Source organism: Anguilla rostrata, chromosome 4 (genome assembly GCF_018555375.3).
Source record: "Anguilla rostrata isolate EN2019 chromosome 4, ASM1855537v3, whole genome shotgun sequence".
Taxonomy (NCBI): Eukaryota; Metazoa; Chordata; class Actinopteri; order Anguilliformes; family Anguillidae; genus Anguilla; species Anguilla rostrata.
The window spans coordinates 32,083,362-32,104,459 of record NC_057936.1 but is presented as its reverse complement, the minus strand read 5'-3'; the positions used below and the strand labels follow the sequence as shown (position 1 = coordinate 32,104,459).

Genomic DNA, 21,098 nt, shown 5'->3' with positions numbered 1-21,098 from the left:
ATTTTCACATGGCAGCCAGCCAGCGAACAGTTTCAGTAGCGTTGGTTTGTGTGCCTCAGGCGCTGAGGATGATGGGAGTGAGAGACACGTGAGAATGTGTGAACGTGAGAGGAGGAGAGAGTGAAGGGGCAGTATTCAATGGGGTTAGTAGGCTTCGGGTAAACGCTTCTTCTGCTCTGTTAGTCCGAGCAGTAATTCCCAGTGCGAGGCAGTGGAGAGGAAGAATGAGCACGAGCATGGGTCTGCCTGGAGGGGAAACCTCCATGTCCACCACAGAGCTCCGCCCCCTAGAGGGATAGATAACTTTATTTGAACTTATTTCATTTGTTGTATGGCAGAGATGTCATTTGAATGAATAAATGGAAAAAGTACTGAGAGATAAAATATAGAAAATAAAAACCACTTTGTGTGTCTGACATACTAAAATAACCTGTTTTGCTTATATGTTTATAAACAAGTGCAGTAGGGTAGGAAAACACGTTTACAAGACACTAATTGTCTTCATTTTCATTTCACATTAATGGTCTGGGGGAAATGTTTATGACATCAGGCCACATGAGTATTTGTGATAGCTGTTTGTCTACCATTACAGTAGCAGTCTTTCCACACTCCCTCACATTATCTTGATAAAATCATTGTTTACAGCCTGTGGTGGCCTATGAGGTGACTAGCAAGTGGTTAAATGTCTTCTGTGTGACTCTTTCTGTGTCACTGTTGAAGCCCCAGATACGTCCGGGCATTGATGAAGGATAATTTCTGCAGTGGTTTGACGCCTCTCTCCCAGTGACCTCACGCTCCTCTCGATCCGGGGGATCCTGGACGGATTAAAGTTTCAGGCATGAAGTGCAGTTCGCATTGCCCCGCAAGGCATTCTGCACGCGACTCGGCACGTGGCATTAGGGCCTACAGAGAGCAAATGAAATAATAACCGCTTCAGTCCACCCCAAGCGCCAGTGGGTAGAGAAGGCTCCAAGCAGTCTCTCACCTACTAACTACTAACTTACATAGAGAAGCTCAGGAAGATCACACCCCCCCCAAAAGCCCCATCATGGGACAACTACACTTGAGAGAACCATGGCACGTGCGATGGACTTTTATTTTAATGTGTACCTGCTTAATGTGGCTGGCATTAGGAAAATGCAGAGACTTAATGAATAAGCATAGAAATAGCTTACTTAAGAAATCAGTGCCAGGTATCGCCAAGCCAACAAGGGCATCACCCAGATGAACACAAGCCCAGACTGAAAAACAGTCACTTGAGGGTGCTCGTGGGAGTTAAACCATTGATTGCTACTGTGTGTTTTCAGCCTTGAATACTGCAATATAAGGTTACCGGAGCATTGTGGCAGGTCCTGTTTTGTCCTGCTTTGGCCTGTAAAGCTAATCCCACTGTAAGTAAATCTCTTCATGAGAGGATACAGTGGGATGAAAAAAATCTTTGGGATGGAAATGGTACAGTGTGTCACTCCCTAGTGGCGCACTACGGTATGGCAGAACTTCAGTTTAAACCGAAACAGTCCTGTAGCTACCGTGGAGAAAGCTGCCATTCAGGTGGGATGGGGCTCCATCAGAGACACCCAGATTCAGAGCTTTAACAGTAGTTTTGAAGGGGCATAGATAACTACCTGTTTTCTTCTGTCTTTTATGAATGAGGTAATAAGGTGTACATCCATAGATGCTTGATAGTCTCAACCCTGTGTTTTTACTGTGCACTAATACGTAAGCACATTTGAGACCATCCAGCACTGAACCATGTGCTATGCATAGCCACCCTGCTGCGCCATCAGTCAGCCAGAGACGGCTAATCACTCTACACAGGCTGGTACCAGGGTCGTAGTGAAACAAACAGCATTGCCTACTTTTTTAGGGTTATCAATCCCAGCCCGTTTCTCCTGTCCAGTGAAAGACAGGCAATGCATCTTCCTGAAGTCAGCCTTCTTTCCCTAATTAGTTTTTCTCTATACCTGAGAGAACTGAAACATTCTGTCAGGGTGTATTTTGCCAATCGCCCCTTAGATTGGGACTGTCACAAGGCGCTTTCCCGGGAGCAGCAGGGGACGTTGATAGCGACGGCAATTCACTCAGCATAGACAAGAGATACCATAATGCAAAAAACCGGATTGGACACGGACTGCGCAAGCGATAATATAAACAGATAAAAAAAAGACTAAACAGACTTGTCATACCCCAGAGCATTTTGCGTTTCGGTTATAGACTCCAACCTGTGAGAAATAACACCAGTGCTAAAAGCGAAACAAGAGACAGACTTTCAGGTTCTCAGACGAAGTGCGTGCTAAGAAAAGGTGTGACAGGCCATTGCGGCAGTGGAACAGACCTGCAACTGACATTTCAGATTTGGGATATACAAGAATAGGGCATGAGAGAAAACAAAAATATGAAATGTTAATGCGATGCAGCAACAAAATAATGCTAAAATAACAGGCAGTTTCGAGTCAATTTCAGGTCCAGCACTTAGTACTTGTCACAGAATTGGTGAATTTATGTAGTCAATTCATTTGTTCAGTTAGTGTGGTGTCGTGAAGGCTATTAAGCTTTCATACGGGTTAGATTTCCCAGTTGACTGTTGTGAATTGTGCTGGTAGACAGCAGCAATCCCTTAGAAGGACCACAAATGCTGAATTGTCTTAAAAATACTTTCCTGCTGCAGGCTCTATTTATAAAGATAATAGTCAAATGATTTACTGAATCAATTTTCGCCCCGGTGCTTGAGGGGGTGTGGGTTCTATGCTTCCTCGTGGTTCTCTGTCTCCATGGCAATTTGTCACTGAGGTAACGCAGCTGCTTGAACAGATGCTCAGACCATATAGATCAGCAGTGCTGAGATACTGCAAGTACGATATTTTTAGCCAATATAGCAGGTATGCATTTTCTTTTAGGGAATCCGTGATTATATGCATAATTATATACTTCTATTACTGTGAGGACATAGGTGTGTGTGTGTGTGTGTGTGTGCATTAGGGTGAGCATGGTGTTTGCACAGTCAAGTGTGGGTCTAATAGTGCATTCTCTCAAATTCTGTTACACTATAATGCTTTCTGAAGCTCATTGTTAACACTAAAATTAAGTAGGATAGCAAATTGCATGTGGGCTTTCTGCACTTAGCTTGTGGTGAGCCACGAAACATAAAGATGCGATAGTGCTGACATGCTTTCACACGGAAACTTCTCACCCTGTCACTAAATACAAATGTGTGACAACGCAGAGCTCAGGTTCTCTCGCACTCAGCTCCTAAAGCAAGCAGAATGACTGTGCTGATGTAATGCAAAACACACAAAGATAAAAACAGATTAGCCCTGTCTTTTCCCACTATGCGTGTCAAAACCATACTGAATTCCTAAAAGTTCCAAAACGATGAACATTAAAACCAAAAACTTTATTAAAAAAAAAAAACAGTGAAGTAAGCACTTGTCATCTCTTCATTCAATTTACTTCACTACATTCCACTATATTACTACATTCAGGACAAAATTTTTCCACCACATGTTCTGGCATATGGCCTCGACCTTGTTGGAATGAAGTGTGCACACACTGCAAACTGCTGTAGTAGCACATGTACAATTTTATCATAACAGTAATAATGATTTATTGTATTCTCAACTGAACGGATTTTCTTATAACAACTACTACTGCAACAAAGTGTTACATTAAACAAATGTACTTCACCATATGTTTTGGTAATATTTTAGATCCTAGCTCATAAATGGTTTTCAGGTCACTGATATCAGGTTTTTATGTCCTTTTGATTGGCAGTAAATTAAATGCTGTTTTTTTAAAATATCAAAACTTATAATGTTAGATATTTCAATTTCATAAAATTTAATTGGATATTGAAACATAATATGACATTCACACATCCCGGTCCCCGTTATACAGAATACACAGGGGCTTTGGCCCCTCCCCAGTTGCTGTTCTGTCCCAGGTTTCCTGTGTGCTGCTGGGAGATGTAGTCCAGGTCTGTGCACCTGATGAGAGGCCCGCTGAGCTGCACGCTGGGCTGAGCGACTGCGGCAGCGTTCATTTTCATCAGAGCCAGATCTGTGCTCCTCTTGCAGAAGGGCGGAGGGGTTTCTGATGCTGCAGCAGTTAGTGTGAGAGTCACAATGCTCCTCTGCCTGCCTGTTTTGGGGGGGAGCCCGAGTGTGTGAATGTGCGCCTGATCTCTCCCCCAGCGGTGGTCATTCCTGATGGGGCGCCAGATAAGGCCTGTCTGGGGGAGGACCTGGAGAGTGAGGAGGACCTGTACGAGGAGTTCCGCAGCACTGGCCACCGCTTCGGCCACCCCGGAGGAGGGGGGGAGCAGCTCGCTATAAACGAGGTACAGAACCCAGCTCTCTCTCTATCTTTTGTGCGGTTCCTCTCTCTCTCATTCTCTCTCTCTCGCTCTCTATATTCATCGCTCTTTCTCAATTACTCGTTCTTTCTCTCGTTCTCCATCTTTGCGTCATTGCAGGAAGAGTGTTTGAACACTAGAGGGTGTTGAAAGAGTGGCTTTGTGAATCTTTTGCTTGAGTGTGTGTGTGTGTGTTTGTGTCTGTGTGCATGCGCATGTGTGTGTGTGTGTGTGTGTTGTGTGTGCTTGTTTGTTTCAATGTGAGGGTGTGTAGGTGCAGCACAGATTAATTAAAATCTCAAGATTAATTATAATCTGAAGTCCTGAGACCCTCCCCTGCTCTGTTTGTGATGAGCTCAGGGAAATCTTCAGGGGCATTCTGGGAAGGGTGTTCAGGGTCCTGCAGCTCATGTTGGCAGTGCTGACCTGTGATTGGCTGCTGTTCAGAACCACCCCCTTCCATGGTGTTCCACAGAAATATCATGACAGATAACGGAAGCCACCTGGTGGGGAAACAATAAAGATGCAGTGGAAAAAATTATTAAGCCTCTGTTGCCTGCAGTGCGGACTAGAGGAGGAATATATTGCATCTGGCACCCAAGATAAAACTACAGATTGATTTACTGTCCATCATACAAACATAACTACCCTCCATCTGACTTCATATTCGGAGAGGAGAGCCTTAAGGCTGTGTTTATAGAGAGGACAGATGTTGAAGTCAGCAGCCCCAGAAACAGCGTGTTTTGTGCTGTCTAAATAATGCTGGCTGGCGTATTTCTGCTGTGTGCAGTGTACGTAAAATTGTCCGTAAGCATGCGCAGGATGAATGCAATGTTTCTGAGTGGATGATGTCACCTCCGAGACCGTAAATTTCAGAGAATGTGCATCCTGTTCAGTTGCAGCTGCTCCATGGCTAATAAGATAGGTTGCTGGTATGGCATATATTGGGGAGGGGGGTGGGGTTATGAAAGGAAGTTAAAGGGCTTCACTAATCCCATTAGGCCAGCAATGAATCAGATTGTTCCAAAGTGGAGCCGATGCATGAGGCCCTTGTGTTTGAACCCATCTCTGTACCTCCGTGGGCTAAAAATGAGATCACCCAAGGCACGCTCGCAATATTTGTACCCGTAATTATCAGCAAAATGGGAGCATGGAACTGAATGGGGGGTGGGGAGGGCTAACAATTAGACGGTTCGGCTAATAAACAAGCAGGGCTCTGACAGACTGGGAGCTATTAAGATCTATTATACTGCATCCTCCTGCTGTCTCCTCCCCCTGCGCTCCCTTGGGTTGCTATGGCCGGCCTCAGCCACTCTGGTATCCAGGATACGGTGCAGAACACAGCCAGCCGATTGGTTGCTAGTGGTAAAAAAAGGAAAAGAAAAAAAAACAGTAGAAAGCAATTCTACGAGTTAGATAGATGGCTGTGCCTGTGCAGCTGTAAGCAGACCTGTCCACCATTTTTTTCTTTAGTATTCTGAGCAGGCAGAAATAACGGCTGCCAAAGATTTATAGAATTGCTACCTCCTTCAGCGTAGGTATTGTAGCTAAGTGGGAGCGAGGGAGAGAGAGAGAGAGGGGGGGAGGAGAGAGAGGGAGAGAAAGAGAGAGAGGGAGAGAATGAGAAGCATCAGGGAGCACTAATTAAAGGAGGGGATGCCGAGTCAGACAGGCTCTGTCTCCGTACAGCGAGCAGAGGAGTGGGACTGTGACCGAGAGAAAAGAGAGGGAGTGAGGAAGGGAGAGAGGAGGAGAGAGCGCTAAAGCAGAAGGGGGGAAAGAGATAGAGAGGGAGAGGGGGAGACGAAAGCGACGGACGGGCAGCGGCGGTACAGCGGTAGCGGCGCGCGGAAACAGGCGGCGGCGCAGGCGGCCCTCGGGCCGGTAAGGATGGCTCGCAGCGCCCAGAAGGCTCGGCAGCGGCTGGGCCTGGTCAACACCCTCCTGCGCTGCAACCTCCACCCGGAGACGCAGAAGGTGGTGGTGTTCGTCATCATGATGCTGCTCGTCATCATCAACGTGGTGCTGATGTTCCTGCTGGCCTTCCAGTAGAGAACCCCAGAAACGCCGAGGAGGGGGGGGGGACTTCGCTCGCCGCTCGCCGCGTGTCAGCGTGGATGGGCGTCCGGGATGCGGTGACAGGCGCGCAGGTACTGGGGGGGTGGAGGGTGGGGGGAGGTGGAACGTGTCTGGCTCATGCTGCTGCCCAGCCAAACAGGAGCGGCTGCTAGTCAATTATTAACAGCAGCCTGGCGGTAGAGTGGGTACGGTTGGTCGCCGGCGACCAGTGCTTCCTGGGTATAAAAGCCGTCTCTGTTTACTGACCGTTGAGCATATGCTTTGATGTGGGAATGTTTGCATCTGTGTGGGAGGGAGGGACAATGTATGCATGTGTGCTTATCTGTTCGTGTTTTGTGCTTGGGCTGTCTATGTGTGTGTGTGTGTGTGTGTGTGTGTGATAGTTTGTGTCAAGTGTTCTGAAACATGTAGGTATAGCTCGTCCCATTAGCTTATAGAAAAAACACATTTGTGTTTATTTCTGTTTTCTGTGTGCATGCATGTGTGTATTTGTGCTTGTGTGTGCATGTGTTTACCTGTGAGTGCCTGTCTGTGTGTGTGTGTGTGTGCGTATGTGTGTCTGTCTGTGTGTCCGTGTGTGTGTCTGTGTCCATGCTCCTTGACTGCACATGGCCAGTAGTTCAGCTGAGCTGTTTGTGTAGTAGCAGACAGAGATGTTAAGGTATGTGAGGTTATCGCGTTTGCCCTGTGTGAGCCACATTCGGGCCTTCAGCAAATCGGCGCATCACCCAGCGACCTGGCATCGCAGCACCTCAGTGGAGCCAGAGAGGCCCAGTCTATCTGACAGCTGTGAGCTTACACTACCCTGAAGGGAGAGATAAAAATGCAAAAGTGCATCTCCACTGCCCACAGAATGTGGGGGTTGTCATTGCTTACAGATGCATCGACACATGCACGTGCACCACACATTCTCACCAACATATGCAGACCCAATCTACAGACTGGGGAAGTGTCTTGTGCAAATGTGGAAAACCAAGTGTGAAGTTCAGACAGAAAGACTGAGGCTAAAAAGTAACTTAGGATGCTGCATCTGAACTAGCTCTTGCTGTCTGAGTGACCCTGTTTGATATGGAGGAATGTGCTCCTGTGTGAGTATGCGTTTATGGAGAACCGTGGTATTCTGGTGTTTACTGTAGTTACATAACGGCACAGGTTCTGGAGCGGAGGCAGAGGAGAGGCAAGCTTCCGTGGGTGTGTCGCTTAGCAACAGGTTTTATTCCCCGTTCCAATGGCAATGATGAGGGGGAGTGGGGCGTGGGACAGAGGGACCTCTTGCATTGCATTGGTTTTCCTCCCCTCTCACCTTGCACAGTCCTACACCTGCTCAGATGGGCGTGTCTAACCCCAGCTGAGACTCTGCTCCAAACGAGGGGCATTTCTGTGTTTGTGCACGGCCAAGAGGAGCCAGCTAAGAAGCCAGTAAGCTTCGCTCTAACACTGCTGCAACCGTGACTCTGCAGCAATGAAGAGCTACTTACCATCTAAAGGGATGACGATGCAATTATTCTCCCAATCTATTCCCCCGTTGACATCCCCCATATATCTCTGTCACTACCACATCTTTAATTATGCAAGTCAATTCAAGAGGCACTAGCAAAGCAATTACCACCTCTGATCCAAGGTACTGGGGTGTCCATGTCACACAGAAAAGGATGCCGAGCTTGTATGACCAATCTTGAAATCATTGCTGTCTACCGCTACTTTTCTTAAAAGTTTCACAATTTTGCCAAGGTACCCAGTGCATTTATAATAGAATAAGCCCAAATCTGTTCTAAAGCTCAACAACCTTCACAGATTCTCTGGTTTTGCAAAAACCATCAGGTGCACCTTACTCCAATGAAGGCCTGAAAACGTATTACTGGTACAATAAGGAGAGGACGCCTGACTGAAACTATTTGAGGATGCTCTACTCTTCAAATGCCATCTAATGCAAAAACAAATCTCTGGATTCTGAATTTTAGGATCTTTCTGTCTTATTTTGGCACTTAAAAATTAAAAACATGGAATCATTCATTTTAGTTCTTTTGTCTATCTCGTCAACAAAGAAATTGTAGAGAATGAAAAGACAGGCCAGATTTTAAGAGTTATCTCAACTGTGTGCTGAGTGTACATTACAGGACTGTTGGGGGGGAGGGGGGGTTGACCCCAGACCTGTTCTTAATGTTGGGCTGCTTAAAGTGTTGGCCACTGAAGGACCCCTCCCCCCATCCCCTTGTCCCTGCAGCTGATCAGCGATGGCAGTGTGGTCTACGCCGAGGCCCTGTGGGACCATGTCACCATGGACGACCAGGAGCTGGGCTTCAACGCCGGCGACGTCATCGAAGTAGTGGATGCCACCAACAAGGAGTGGTGGTGGGGACGGATCCTTGACAGCGAGGGCTGGTTTCCGGCCAGCTTTGTTCGGGTGAGCAACCCTCACTTGTTCCCCAGGTGCTCCCAAAGCACACCTGTGTCGTTCCCGCACATATAGCAAGGGCTAATGCTTTAGAGTAGGGTTTTCAACATGAGCAGTACCACTCCCCAGGAGGCGTTCTGAGATTGCAAGGGGTGCTGGAAGCACAATGGATGAGAGGGATGCATTAGAGATATTATCTGCGGCATAATAATGTTCAAGCCCATAATCTTGTTTTGCATTCAGACACTCCTCTTTGACTCAGCCTTGTGTCACTAATATGTTGAGAGTTGGTGTGACTGCCCTAGTACTGTGAACTGCATCTCTCAGGCTGATTCTTCAGGAACAGGTTTATATAAGGTCGGTATGTTGTAACTGCCACAGTTTTTTACCATATTTTCAGTAGATTCGCTAGGCTAAAAATTTCCCTTTGAAGTCTTGGTGTTTGAATACACACAGTGGCTTTTCCCTTTGGCATTCCGGCATGTTTCTTTTAACTGAATTTTCGAGAGACCAGAAACCCACTTCAAAAAGAAACTGGAGTGCTGAAATTGTAGACCAGCCTCACTGAGAGAGACGAGGAGGGATGGTGTCTCTAAGGGTGCCTCCGTCCCACTGTCCGGCAGTTACGCGTGAACCAAGATGAGCCGATGGAGGAGTACATAGCCAAGCTGGAGGACGCGCGGGAGGAGGACAGCGCCTCCCCGGGGAGGCTGCTGGGCCCCGGCCTGCCTTGCAAGGAGCAGATGAGGGCCAACGTCATCAACGAGATCATGAGCACCGAGAGGGACTACATCAAGCACCTGAAGGACATCTGCGAGGTAATCACAGCCAGCCATCCCAACTGACCTGTAGCAAAGTATGACTGACACTTTAGGCCCCCTGTTTACAAATGACTGCTATGTATGACATCCTCCAATGTTAGCATTCCAAACTAATAAATATTAGACCCCTAACCTCAAAAAAATGCTTACCTACATGCAACGTGTCGCAACTAAGGTATTTGCTGGATAAAACCGCTTTTTATCTGCAGATTTAATCTTCACTATTGGTTTTGTGAATCAATTGTAAAGACCTGTTACTATGGTTACACCTAGGAGCAGGCCAGGCAGAGCTGTCTGATAGTTCTAAAGGAAGCTATTAGCTTGTGCCTTAAAAGCTATGTTACGTTAGCTGTATCACTTGTTTAATTAGCCAGAATAATGTAAGACAGAGCTAACTAGGTAGATAATACAATATAATGCAGTACATAATAAAGGCTTTAAATAACTCTGTGACTATTGAGCTTGGGATGTGCATTGCAGGCAGTCAGTTTTGTAGCAAGAGTTAAGAGCCAGTTGGCTGTGTATCTCATTCTGCATAACCACCTTACATTTATATCTCCAAAAACTTAAAGACGACACTGGGCAGCACAGGCTCCTCAACACAAGAAGGTTCTGGGTTTGAATCCCAGCTTGGGCCTTTCTGTGTGAAGTTTGCATGTTCTCCTCATACCCATGTGGGGTTCTTCCGGGTACTTTGGTTCCTCCCACAGGGTGTATTCCTGCCTCTTGCCCAATGCCCATGAAGTAACATGGAATTTGTTAGTCGAAAATGTATTTTGTTGAGATGTAAATGGCAACTAGCTGAAGAGTTAGAAAGAGATTCCTGTTGTGAATATACCTTGGAAAACGCTGCAGACACAAAGACAACACCTTCAAAGGTGCATGCATTTTGCATTATCATTTTGGGGATAGGATGCTCCTTGCACATCTGAGAAATCATTATTGCAAAGGAGTGGTGTGAATGGCTCTCACAGATTTAAGGTATTGACTGCTGTAACTGACTGGCTCTTTGCAGGCTTCTGATGCCAAGTGACTCATTTCTAGTTCTGGAGGGCAGTATTGTTTTTCATCCTCCATCTTGGTCTCAGCTGAATCAAATTATCAATCACCCCATTTGTGAGGGTTTTAGGATTCACACAGACCTGAACCATAAAACCAGCTGGACTGTAACAGTCCAAGGTTGAGTTGCCCGGTTCTCCTACAAACCAATTAGGGGCAAGAAACTGTAATATGCTCCTCTCCTTGATGATTAATTGATATCTTAATGCTGAAGCCATCATTTACAAAGTGTCAACATTGATTTATGATAGAATATTAATTCATTTGCGGCTAAAAGGATTCTAATAAAATTTTGGCGCTTTTTTAGCTGTGGTCATTATCTTTCTGTTACCCTCTCTGATTTACACCTGTCTGAGTAAAGCAAAAAACATAGAAATGGAGAATGGACTATCGTGCCTTCCTTTAAAAAAACAATTGGGAGGAAATTGTCATTCTCATTTGTATGCATGAACATTTGAATAAAAAATAAAACTGGCAAAACTTATTTGAGCTGCAAGTCATCTGAAGAGCCAGTTTGGTCTTGAATAAATGTAGCCATGTTCCACACTCTAAATACTTCCTTTAGCACTGAGTCTTCTGCTGTTCCTGGTCCAAGTCCTAAAGTAGGAAACTATCCTTTATTCTAGGGACAACACAGTTGATAAATGACATTAGCCCTGATTTCTGCAAGCACTGAATTTAGAAACCTTAGAAATCAGTTCTGCCCACTTTCCCTTCCTTTTCCTCATATCAGTATTTTATTGGTATTCGCCACCTGCTAGTGTTTGTTTTTAATTACATTGCCAGGCATATCAAATTTCTACATTTACTTTTACAAGTCTCCGCTTAAATTGCCGCAAGCCAGATAAATATGTAATACTGTACTGCGGGGAATTGTGTCACCATCCGTCTCCCTGTCTCCCTCAGGGCTACATCAAGCAGTGCCGTAAGAGGACGGACATGTTCACTGAGGAGCAGCTCCGCACCATCTTTGGCAACATCGACGAGATCTATAGGTTCCAGAAGAAGTTCCTCAAGGGCCTGGAGAAGAGGTTCAACAAGGAGCAGCCTCACCTGAGCGAGATAGGGTCCTGCTTCCTGGAGCACGTAAGCAGCCTCTGTTCCCAGTCCTGTGCTCAGTCCCATTCTGAAGTGTGTCTAGGAATGTACCACAACTGGAGTCTGTTCCAATGAGTTTCTTTTTTTCAGTGCAAATTTCAAATGTTAAGAATGTCATATATAGCTGTGCTGAATATATGAATGGAGAAGAGTGAAGACCTTCAGTGACCTGAGTTTTCTCTCACTCTTTCCCTAGCAAACAGATTTCCAGATCTACTCCGAGTACTGCAATAACCACCCCAACGCCTGCGTGCAGCTGTCCAAGCTAATGAAGGTCAACAAGTACGTCTTCTTCTTTGAGGCATGTCGCCTGCTGCAGAAGATGATTGACATCTCATTAGATGGCTTCCTGCTCACCCCGGTGCAGAAGATCTGCAAGTACCCTCTGCAGCTGGCCGAGCTGCTCAAGTACACCAACCCCCAGCACAGGTATGACTGCTACCAGTCAAGGGTAACGTCATTATTTTTTAATTTGAAGGTTACGTCAACAGAGCATGTTGTCACGGTAACCTGCTATGAGACCTTCAATTTACCGCCCCTTTTACTGTGCTTCACTAGCAAACTAGCTGAGATACTTAGCTAGGTACTCAGGTACAACACACACCAACACATATACCTGCACACAGAAACACATATACCTGTATGTGCACACAGAACAGACATAAAATATGCAGAGGACCTCTGTCACAGGTTTTCTTAATTGTGGAACCCAATTTTTATTGTGGCCACTGCAGTGTGTAGAGTCAAAGGGGCTGACTCTGTAATGTGGCTGGTCTGGTCTTTGCTGTGCAGAGATTATAAAGACGTTGAAGCTGCTTTAAATGCTATGAAGAACGTTGCCCGGCTGATCAACGAGCGGAAGCGTCGACTGGAGAACATCGACAAGATCGTCCAGTGGCAGAGCTCCATAGAGGACTGGGAGGTATGGAAGATTAGCCTTTCACAGTTTATTTGTCTGTGTGTGTGTTGGTGATTTGCTGAGAAAGCGTGTGTCTATATGAGGCAATTGCAGAAATGTACAAGTACAGTAGATATGTGTGTGTGTGTACGTACATAAAACACCATCTTATGAGCAGGCATGTGTCTCTTAGGGTGAAGATATCCTCAGCCGGAGCTCAGATCTGATCTTCTCGGGGGAAATGACCAAGATCTCACAGCCCCAGGCCAAGAGTCAGCAACGCATGTTCTTCCTGTTTGACCACCAGATGGTGTACTGCAAGAAGGTGAGTGGGGCCAGTGTCCAGGTTAAATGACTTTCAATACCTGGATCACTTCTGCTATTGATATTGAAGTTGGTCATTGGGCGACCATTGTTATGCCTCTGTTTAGAGATTTTGTGTGTACTGTCAGGTTACACTTATATCTCTGTGGGTGAGAATCCTCAGGTCCCCTGTGTGTGTGTGTTTGTGTGTGTTTGTGAGATAGTCTCACATGTAGCCTTGATTTTGTGTCCACAGGACCTGCTGCGCCGGGACATTCTTTACTACAAGGGGCGGATGGACATGGATCAGATGGAGGTGTTGGACCTGGAGGACGGCAAGGACAAGGACCTGAACGTGAGCGTGAAGAATGCACTGAAGCTGCGGTCCGTCGGGGGCGAAGAGGTCCACCTGCTCTGTGCCAAGAAGCCCGAGCAGAAACAGCGCTGGCTGCGCGCGTTCACCGACGAGCGAGGGCAGGTGCAGCACGACCGTGAGACAGGTGGGGCTCGCCACGCTCTCCACACGTGAGAGATGCTCCAGACCCACTGCTGACAGCAGATAGATGGGAAAATGCACCAGACACAGTCATCAGACACACTGCAGACAGACAACAAAACCATACCGCAGTCATCAGACAAGTCAGGCTTCATATAAAGACACTTCATATGCAGCTCAACAGATGGGCTCTTCACATGCAGCTTGAAAGTGGGCTTGCGGGTGTCTGATTGACTAACAGTGTTGCTGGCATGATGAGACACGGTCATCCTGGCCAAGTGAAACCATCCCTGGGTGACGCTAGAGCCAACTGTCCATCGCCCTGTGGGTCTGCCAGCTGCACTCGGTACTAGTATTGTCAGAATTTGATAACAAACTGTAGGGGCCATCCATGCACTATAGCAATGACTCAATAGCATGAGCCACCCAGCACCCCCTGGCTGTGTTTAAGTGCCATCTATAGCTGGATGCAGCTTAAGTTTTTTCATCTACCTTCGGAAAATCTGAGCTTTTACTGATTGGTCCAAATGGCATGCTGAACAAAATGGACGCATTCATCCTGTCCTTGGTAAAGAACTCATTTGCCCAGCTTCTCTTGCCAAAATGTCTGGGAGTGATAATTGACTCCAACCTCTGATTTGAGGCAGACTTAAGAAACATTATAAAGGTATTATTTTCCCAGCTATGTAATATAGCTCCTCTCTGGCCATCAATCTCGGCCACAGACTCTAAGGAATTGGTGCATTTATCACATCTCGTTCAGATTACCGTAATGCTCTGCTGGCAGGACTTCATCCTGACTCCTGACACAGTTGCTGATGATTCAGCAGTCTGCAGCTAGTGTCCTCACCCATACCTCAAACAGGGGCCAAGTCACACCCATACACTACAAGCTCCATTAGTTTCCCATTTAGTACTGTAGTGACTTCAAGGTCTTACAAAGCCCTCCACAACTCTGCTCTAAATTACATTGATCATGCCACCAGCTAAGATCATCAGACCTCAGTAGCTTTGCTGTTCCAACCGCTTCCATGCACTCCACGAGTGACAGGGCACTTGCCAATTGTCTTTCAGGGTCTGACATTTGTGTTGTTTATTGACCATAATATCTGCCCAGCCATTGGTAGCATTGTGAGATTCAAAGAGAAAGAGTTTAATTTGAATGAAAAGTAAAAAATTAGATGTCAGGCTCTAGCTAGCTTTTTCATCATGAGTAAATTAAAAGAGAAATCGATCCTAGGTTTTTATATTATTAGCCCGTGTGTTTTTATCAGAATGTCTAATTATTTGTCGCTTATTTCTTCCTCCTAATTCCACTATTTCATCCCACTTGGTAAATGGTTCTGTTACTAGTGTAATAATGCAGTCATGAACGACATACCTACTGATTAACTCGAAATGGACTTTTCATTCTTGGCTCTCCTATCCACATTAGATGGTGTATCTGCCAAAAAATATTGTTAATTGTCAAACAATGTCTTCTAACTCACCCTTAAAGAGTGAGGTGTATGGGCGCACGGAGGTGTCATCCGGATGTCATCCGGATGTCTTGTAAACTTCCATTCTGGCCACTCAGGAGATGTCCCACAGACAACACGGTGACATTTCACAAATGTCGAATGGATACGATTTTGCTCTGGGTGACATTTATTGTGCTATTAGTTGGCAAATTATGGCAGAAGTTCCATGGGCTTGTGCGACCGCTGAAATTGGTCTAATATTGAATTTGTAGCGCAGTTCCTTTCCAGAGATTTCTGATTTCTGTCCATTTCTACCTGTTGAGATGTGGGACTTTTGGTCTGGAGCTGTAGAATGAAGGTTTTAAAGAAGTGCAGGGAATCCACTTTCAGCTTCTATTTTGTTTATGCACTAGTTCATGAGTGCATAACTCTAAAAGGTCTAAATGTTCACTTGTTTCTGTCACATTAATTACAGAGGCAGATAAAGGAAACATAACAACACTCATTGCACTAAAACACAAGCTTTCCTCATCATTCAAATGAAACTGTTTGACTGATCAAAGCCATGTACCACTTGGTTTGTGCGCACAGTAATCAGAGTTAGTATGATGTTGTCTGAGTGGTCCCTGGACTAACTATCACTACTCTGGAGGTCAATCTAGGATCGCTCTTATCCTTTTATTTTGTTCCTCTAGCACATTCACGTTACCCTTGTATCTCCATCCAGCACTTACATCCTTATCTTGATGTTGTAACTCATGCCTCCTAGTTTGACGTTCCATAACTTTCTGACCTAGCCAATGCTTACTGTGTCAACTGGACTTGATGTCCATGGCTATGGATAGCTGTTACATAATGAGTATTGTACCCACCTGTGTTTTGTAGTTGGTCCAATTACTTTCGGTATGCACTTATTGTACATCGCTTTGGGATAAAAGCGTCTGCCAAATGTAATGTATGAATGCCCTTGATCAAAGCACTTTGGCTTACAATTCCCGTGGCAGACACTCAGTTCTATTAATGCACAATGGGCAGATTCTAAACTTTAATCTATAACCTTTTAAAAGGACATTTGGCACAAAATTAGAATTGTGGCTGTGTATGAAACCTCTGCAAGCACAGCCTGTCCAGTGGTGCTGGTGCACATAGGTTCAGCCTTAATAAAAGCTCTGAGCTAGCAGCGATGACATGTTTTGCTCTTGATTTTCCAGGTTTTTCCCTAACAGAAGTCCAAAAGAAGCAGGCCATGCTGAACGCATGCAAAAGCCACCCAGCAGGGAAGCCAAAAGGTACTTGCACCCTGCACTGTAGTATGGGCTGGGGGTGGGGTAGCATGCTGGATTACATTAGAATAGTGGCCAGTACCTGTTCACCTTTATCCCTTTATATGAATTTACGTCCTCTCTGATTTGTCTCCATCTCAGATGTTGTATACAACATCCCTGTCTCTCTTTAAACTATATCTGTACCTGTCTGTCTTCACTTGCTCATATTTCGCACCCCTTCACCTTTGTTCACTTCCCAGGGAGTCTGCTCCTTCTCCCACTCATACATCCTCTGATTATAATTGGTATAATAGGTAGTCATGCCCACTCCTCACTCCAGGAAATGGAGTGCAGGCCCCTGATTGGTTGAAATTCCTTGTGGCCATGAGCACTCTCATACTGAACTGGGAGTGGAGCTTGAGTGTTACGCATGACATGTTGGCGATTTTTGGTTAAACTGATCTTGGTCCTCTCTCTCCCTCCCCCTGCCTGCCCCAGCGGTGACCAGGCCCTACTATGACTTCCTGCTGCGGCAAAAGCACCCCACCCTCCCTACCGCCCTGCCCCAGCAGCAGGTCTTCATGCTGGCCGAGCCCAAGCGCAAGTCCTCCAACTTCTGGCACAACATCGGGAGGCTGACGCCCTTCAAGAAGTGAGGAGGGGAGGGAGGATCCATGTTTGTGACTGAACTTTCACTTCCTTTTTCATTACCTGCATTGGTTATTGATATGGTAACTATCACAACGATTATGATGTTTCTTTGAGAAAGCACTTTATTGGTTGGTTACAATCAGACTTTGAGATTGACTCCCGGACTCTGTATATATATATTGGGAGGGACATTACAGCTTCTCAGCTCCAGGACTACAAGGACACCTCCTCTACTGCTTCAGCTGCAGCGCCCACCCGTTAGTGCTAATACTACTACTGCTTCAAGTGATCGCCTAACACTTCTGCAGCGTCTCTTTTCTCAAGGGACCTCTACTGAAGGATCAATTTTTTCAGTGTTTCTTTTTTTTTCCAAAAAATGCCAACTGTTCACAGTGCCAGATAATAGTTTTTGTATTTGTTTTTTCAAGTGAACCGTGTTAGCGTTCGAGATGAAAAAAGGGTTGTGCTTAATGCAAAGCTCCATCTTTGTGGGACGATCTACTGAACATGAGCATTTCAAGCTGGTTTATTCTCAAGGGATTTCAGAGAACTGGTTGTCGTATTTGTGTCTGTGTGCAAATGATTCAGAGGGTATTGATCCCAAAGATTTTGTCCCGGAAACCCACTTTGAGGTTCTAATGTCAAGCATGGCAGACCATTGACCCATATCTTGCACAGTTCCCTGTCCTTTAACGCATTTTTTGTTTGTCTCTGTATTTGCTTAGCCTTACCCATGAATCCTGTTTAGTTTTAGTGTCTGCAGCTAACTAATTTTCTTAAGTGCCATTCAATGCATCAACAGGAAATGTTAGGTGGTACTTGCATGGATTGTTTTGAAACAAGGTATTAACATTTTTAACATATTCTTTTCATCTTATTAAAAGCTCACTTTCACTCATGTGGTCAGCTCATCAAAGGTTGAGGACGTAGGTTTCTTGTTGCCATCTTGCTGCATCAAGCAGGTTCTTGTGAAAAGATAAAAAAGTCAATGTTTGGATTTTTCTTATAATACTGTACCTATAAATGCAGGTCATTGATCATGAAATACTGTGCATGTCTATGAAATAGAGACATTTCACTCAGCTAGATGATTATTTTCATGAATCAGTTTAATTTTTACATTTAGCATAGCATAAACAAGCTTTTTCTTATATGTATACATGAGCCTAAAGCCATGTCAGACATATCAGGACCCTTTGACGGAAACGCATCATTCCACAGAGACTCAAACCAGTGCCCAGACAGCCTTTGTTTTTAAAGACGTCCCGTGACGTTTGAGCTGGTCAAGTCTGCCTTGTGAAGTTGGCAACTAACCAAATATTTAATACAATATATTTTTAAAATAAAGAAAACAAAGCAAGAAAACCTACGCTCAAACATGTAGAATTGTAGAAGGAAATGTGCCTATACTGTAATAAAGATTGAATCCATATTTTTATTTCATAGCATGTGTATATATAAAAAAGAAAATGATAGAAAATAGAGAGGTACATCATCGCAGAACATTGTGTGCATCTTTTTAGACATGTCAAAATCTTCTAATTTACTGTGGAATATTCATTTGGTACTGCAGGAAGTATATTGGTAATTGTGACTAAAGTGTAACTTTGTTTTGCCTCTGAAGAGGAGCCTGAAGATGAATGGACAAGTTTAACAAGACCTGCCACGCCGTTCCACTGTTTGTGAAGTGGGAGAATTGCACATTGTTTTGTTTTTGTCTTACAAGTGCTGTTGAAAGTATAAGGCTTTAAATTCTATTTTTAGAATTTAAATTCTATCTTTCACCTTTCACTTTTTCTTTTCAGTTCTAGACGATACTGACTGTTTGGGTTCTCTGGTTCATTGTTGTAAGCGGTGGATGATGCACACCACTGTTTATTTGCATTATTAGTGCAGGGATGAAGTCATCAGGATCGTAATATGAGAAATGCTTCGTTTTGTGAACGAACACAGCAGCATTTGACCCTGTAACCCCGGGTACTTTATTCAATCCATAATGTACTGATTGGAATATTTCATCATCTCTGAAATGTAACATGAACTTTACCCCACTTATAGCATATGAGAGGTGCTTTTGCTAAAGTGAAACATGCAGGAAGATTAGGGGCCTTGTGAATTGGACTAAAAAGTACATTTTAGGGAAGTGAATTTTAGCTAGTAAAATAAGAAAATTGAGAACCTTATGCCTGTTTTATTATTCATATGTGGAGTAACCAGTGCATTGGTTTTTCTGCATCAGCCTAGGAGGTGGTCCAGAATTAAAGCAAATCGGAAAGGGAAAACCTCCCTTTAAACATGCAAAACACTCTGAACTCTGTTAGGCTGAACCAGGGGAGATGACAGAGGGAGAGAGGGACAGAGAGAGAGAGAATCAAAAGAGGCGCCCTATTGGGGATGACTGGAGACAACTCTTTTCTTCCCCTACTTTTGTCAGATTTCAGGGCAAGAGTGAGTGTGCAAGTGTAGTGCCATTTCTGGTTCTGTCACATGGACATCATTTCAGATGCCCAGGTCTTCACACTTCCCAAGATGATTCTTGGCTGCATTTAGATTTTCTTTTGTAATTCCAACTGGCAAATAGTTATGGAAAATGGTTTTAAAATGTTGTGATATAGTTTTGGATTCTGCATGCAGTGATCACAACCCATTTCTGCTTTTCTGAGATGGGAGCAGTTGTCAAAGCTTGATCTTTTTTTATCCAAAAAATATTGTATTACATCATATAATACCCATAAGTAGGTTCAGCATAATATGCATGTAAAATACCTAAAGATGTTTCCGAACTAAATTAATGCTTGTATGAAGTGTGTGATCTGGCCTCTGGGTCCTTGAACAAACATCATCTGCTCAATGACGCAAGTAATACAGCGCTGTTGGATGGGCAACAATCTCTCCGCACTGGTTACTGTCAGGTAGCTGAAATTAAGCTGCCTTTACTGTATGTGTTGCTTAGGCAACAGGCTTTGTGAAAAAAAAAGTAATCCTTTCATGCATCGTTATTCAAGGGCAGAGTACATGCACTGAACTCCAAATGGCACTGTGCTGTGTCTCTGGGTAAGAAAATGCTTTACCCAAGCAATCGAATGCTGTGCTGTCATTACAGAATGATCATTTTCTCTACAACCGATAACATTTTGAGCAACTCCTAAAATGAGTTTAGGGTAACCCAATGAAATCCTCATCGTTTCCCGACAAGAAAGATGAGGTAACTTTCCACGTGTTTTATTTATTTTTTTGAAGGGCAAAAATAGCAGAATGCATTCTCCTGAGGTGTACATTCTGAGCAATCTTCTGTCTGCTTACTGATGAATATTTAAAACATTAGTCAATAAAAAGCAGTGGTTCTCGATACATTGTTGAAACCAAGTCTCTGGAAGGCAAAGCACTGAATTGGGGAGAATGCCAGTGATTGTGGGCTTGCAGCAACGTTTTCTATCTTGCCGTGAGCTAGGCACTTGTGAAATTGCATAGTTTGTGTAAAATACAAAAAAGGAAAAAAAAAGTGTTTGTACATTACCTTTGTATGTGTATGGTTGTTTACATATGCACTCAGATCAGGAGAGAATAAAATCATTCAACATGTACTTTAATGGGCAAGCTCTTTTTGTTCATGACGGGAAGCAACTCAGCTACAACGAACTTGACGGCCAGTTCAGACTACTGATGCTGTTGGTCATTTCAGATCGGTCTCCCTCTTCTCTGTACACAGAATATTGAACCTCTATGTTACATTGGGTCCAATTCAGATTTTCAGACCTACCTTATGCTTTTTTCCCCCCCCCCCAAGTCAAAATGTTTTCCAAGCAGGTATCCAGAGTCACCTTGCACACATGCCTATCCCTGATATTGCACACTGGAAAACATACTCTTACATTGGTTAAGTGCATGTCCATTAGTGGACAAAAAATACAGGTACTGGAATTCTACTTTCCCATTTCTACCATCTCGGACTCCTCTAAACACTGAGATAAATATGAAAAATTATATAAAACTAAGAGATCATTTACTTTCTGGAGAAGAAAACCCAATGTATGACACGAAAAAACATCTGTTAATGCTTTGCAGACGTTTAAAATTAAACGTTTTTGATATTTTCATTTTTGGTGTATGTTTTTGATTGGCCATGAGTTTTGTGAGTTATGAAGGATATTTTAGATATTTAGAGAATGTTCTCATATCCTGCTGCCTTCACAATAGCTGGTATAGGGGCACTGATGGGTCT

General features: G+C 44.4%; 1 protein-coding gene across 5 annotated transcripts in view; it reads left to right on the top strand.

Moving 5' to 3' along the window:
* LOC135253234 (rho guanine nucleotide exchange factor 4-like) overlaps positions 1-20,460 on the top strand; it is a 92,238-nt gene extending 71,778 nt beyond the window's left edge. For 4 of the 5 annotated variants that reach the window (XM_064332277.1, XM_064332275.1, XM_064332276.1 and 1 more), the window contains 10 exons: positions 4,191-4,336; positions 8,655-8,834; positions 9,449-9,643; positions 11,612-11,791; positions 12,000-12,232; positions 12,596-12,725; positions 12,895-13,026; positions 13,261-13,504; positions 16,172-16,249; positions 16,724-20,460. In XM_064332277.1, the coding sequence (XP_064188347.1) occupies positions 4,191-4,336; positions 8,655-8,834; positions 9,449-9,643; positions 11,612-11,791; positions 12,000-12,232; positions 12,596-12,725; positions 12,895-13,026; positions 13,261-13,504; positions 16,172-16,249; positions 16,724-16,881 (1,676 nt within the window). In that variant the 3' untranslated portion in view covers positions 16,882-20,460. Of the gene's footprint in view, positions 1-4,190; positions 4,337-5,772; positions 6,502-8,654; positions 8,835-9,448; positions 9,644-11,611; positions 11,792-11,999; positions 12,233-12,595; positions 12,726-12,894; positions 13,027-13,260; positions 13,505-16,171; positions 16,250-16,723 lie in introns of those variants that run through there. The other variant, XM_064332279.1, reaches the window with a different exon arrangement.
* Positions 20,461-21,098: the final 638 nt, after the last annotated feature.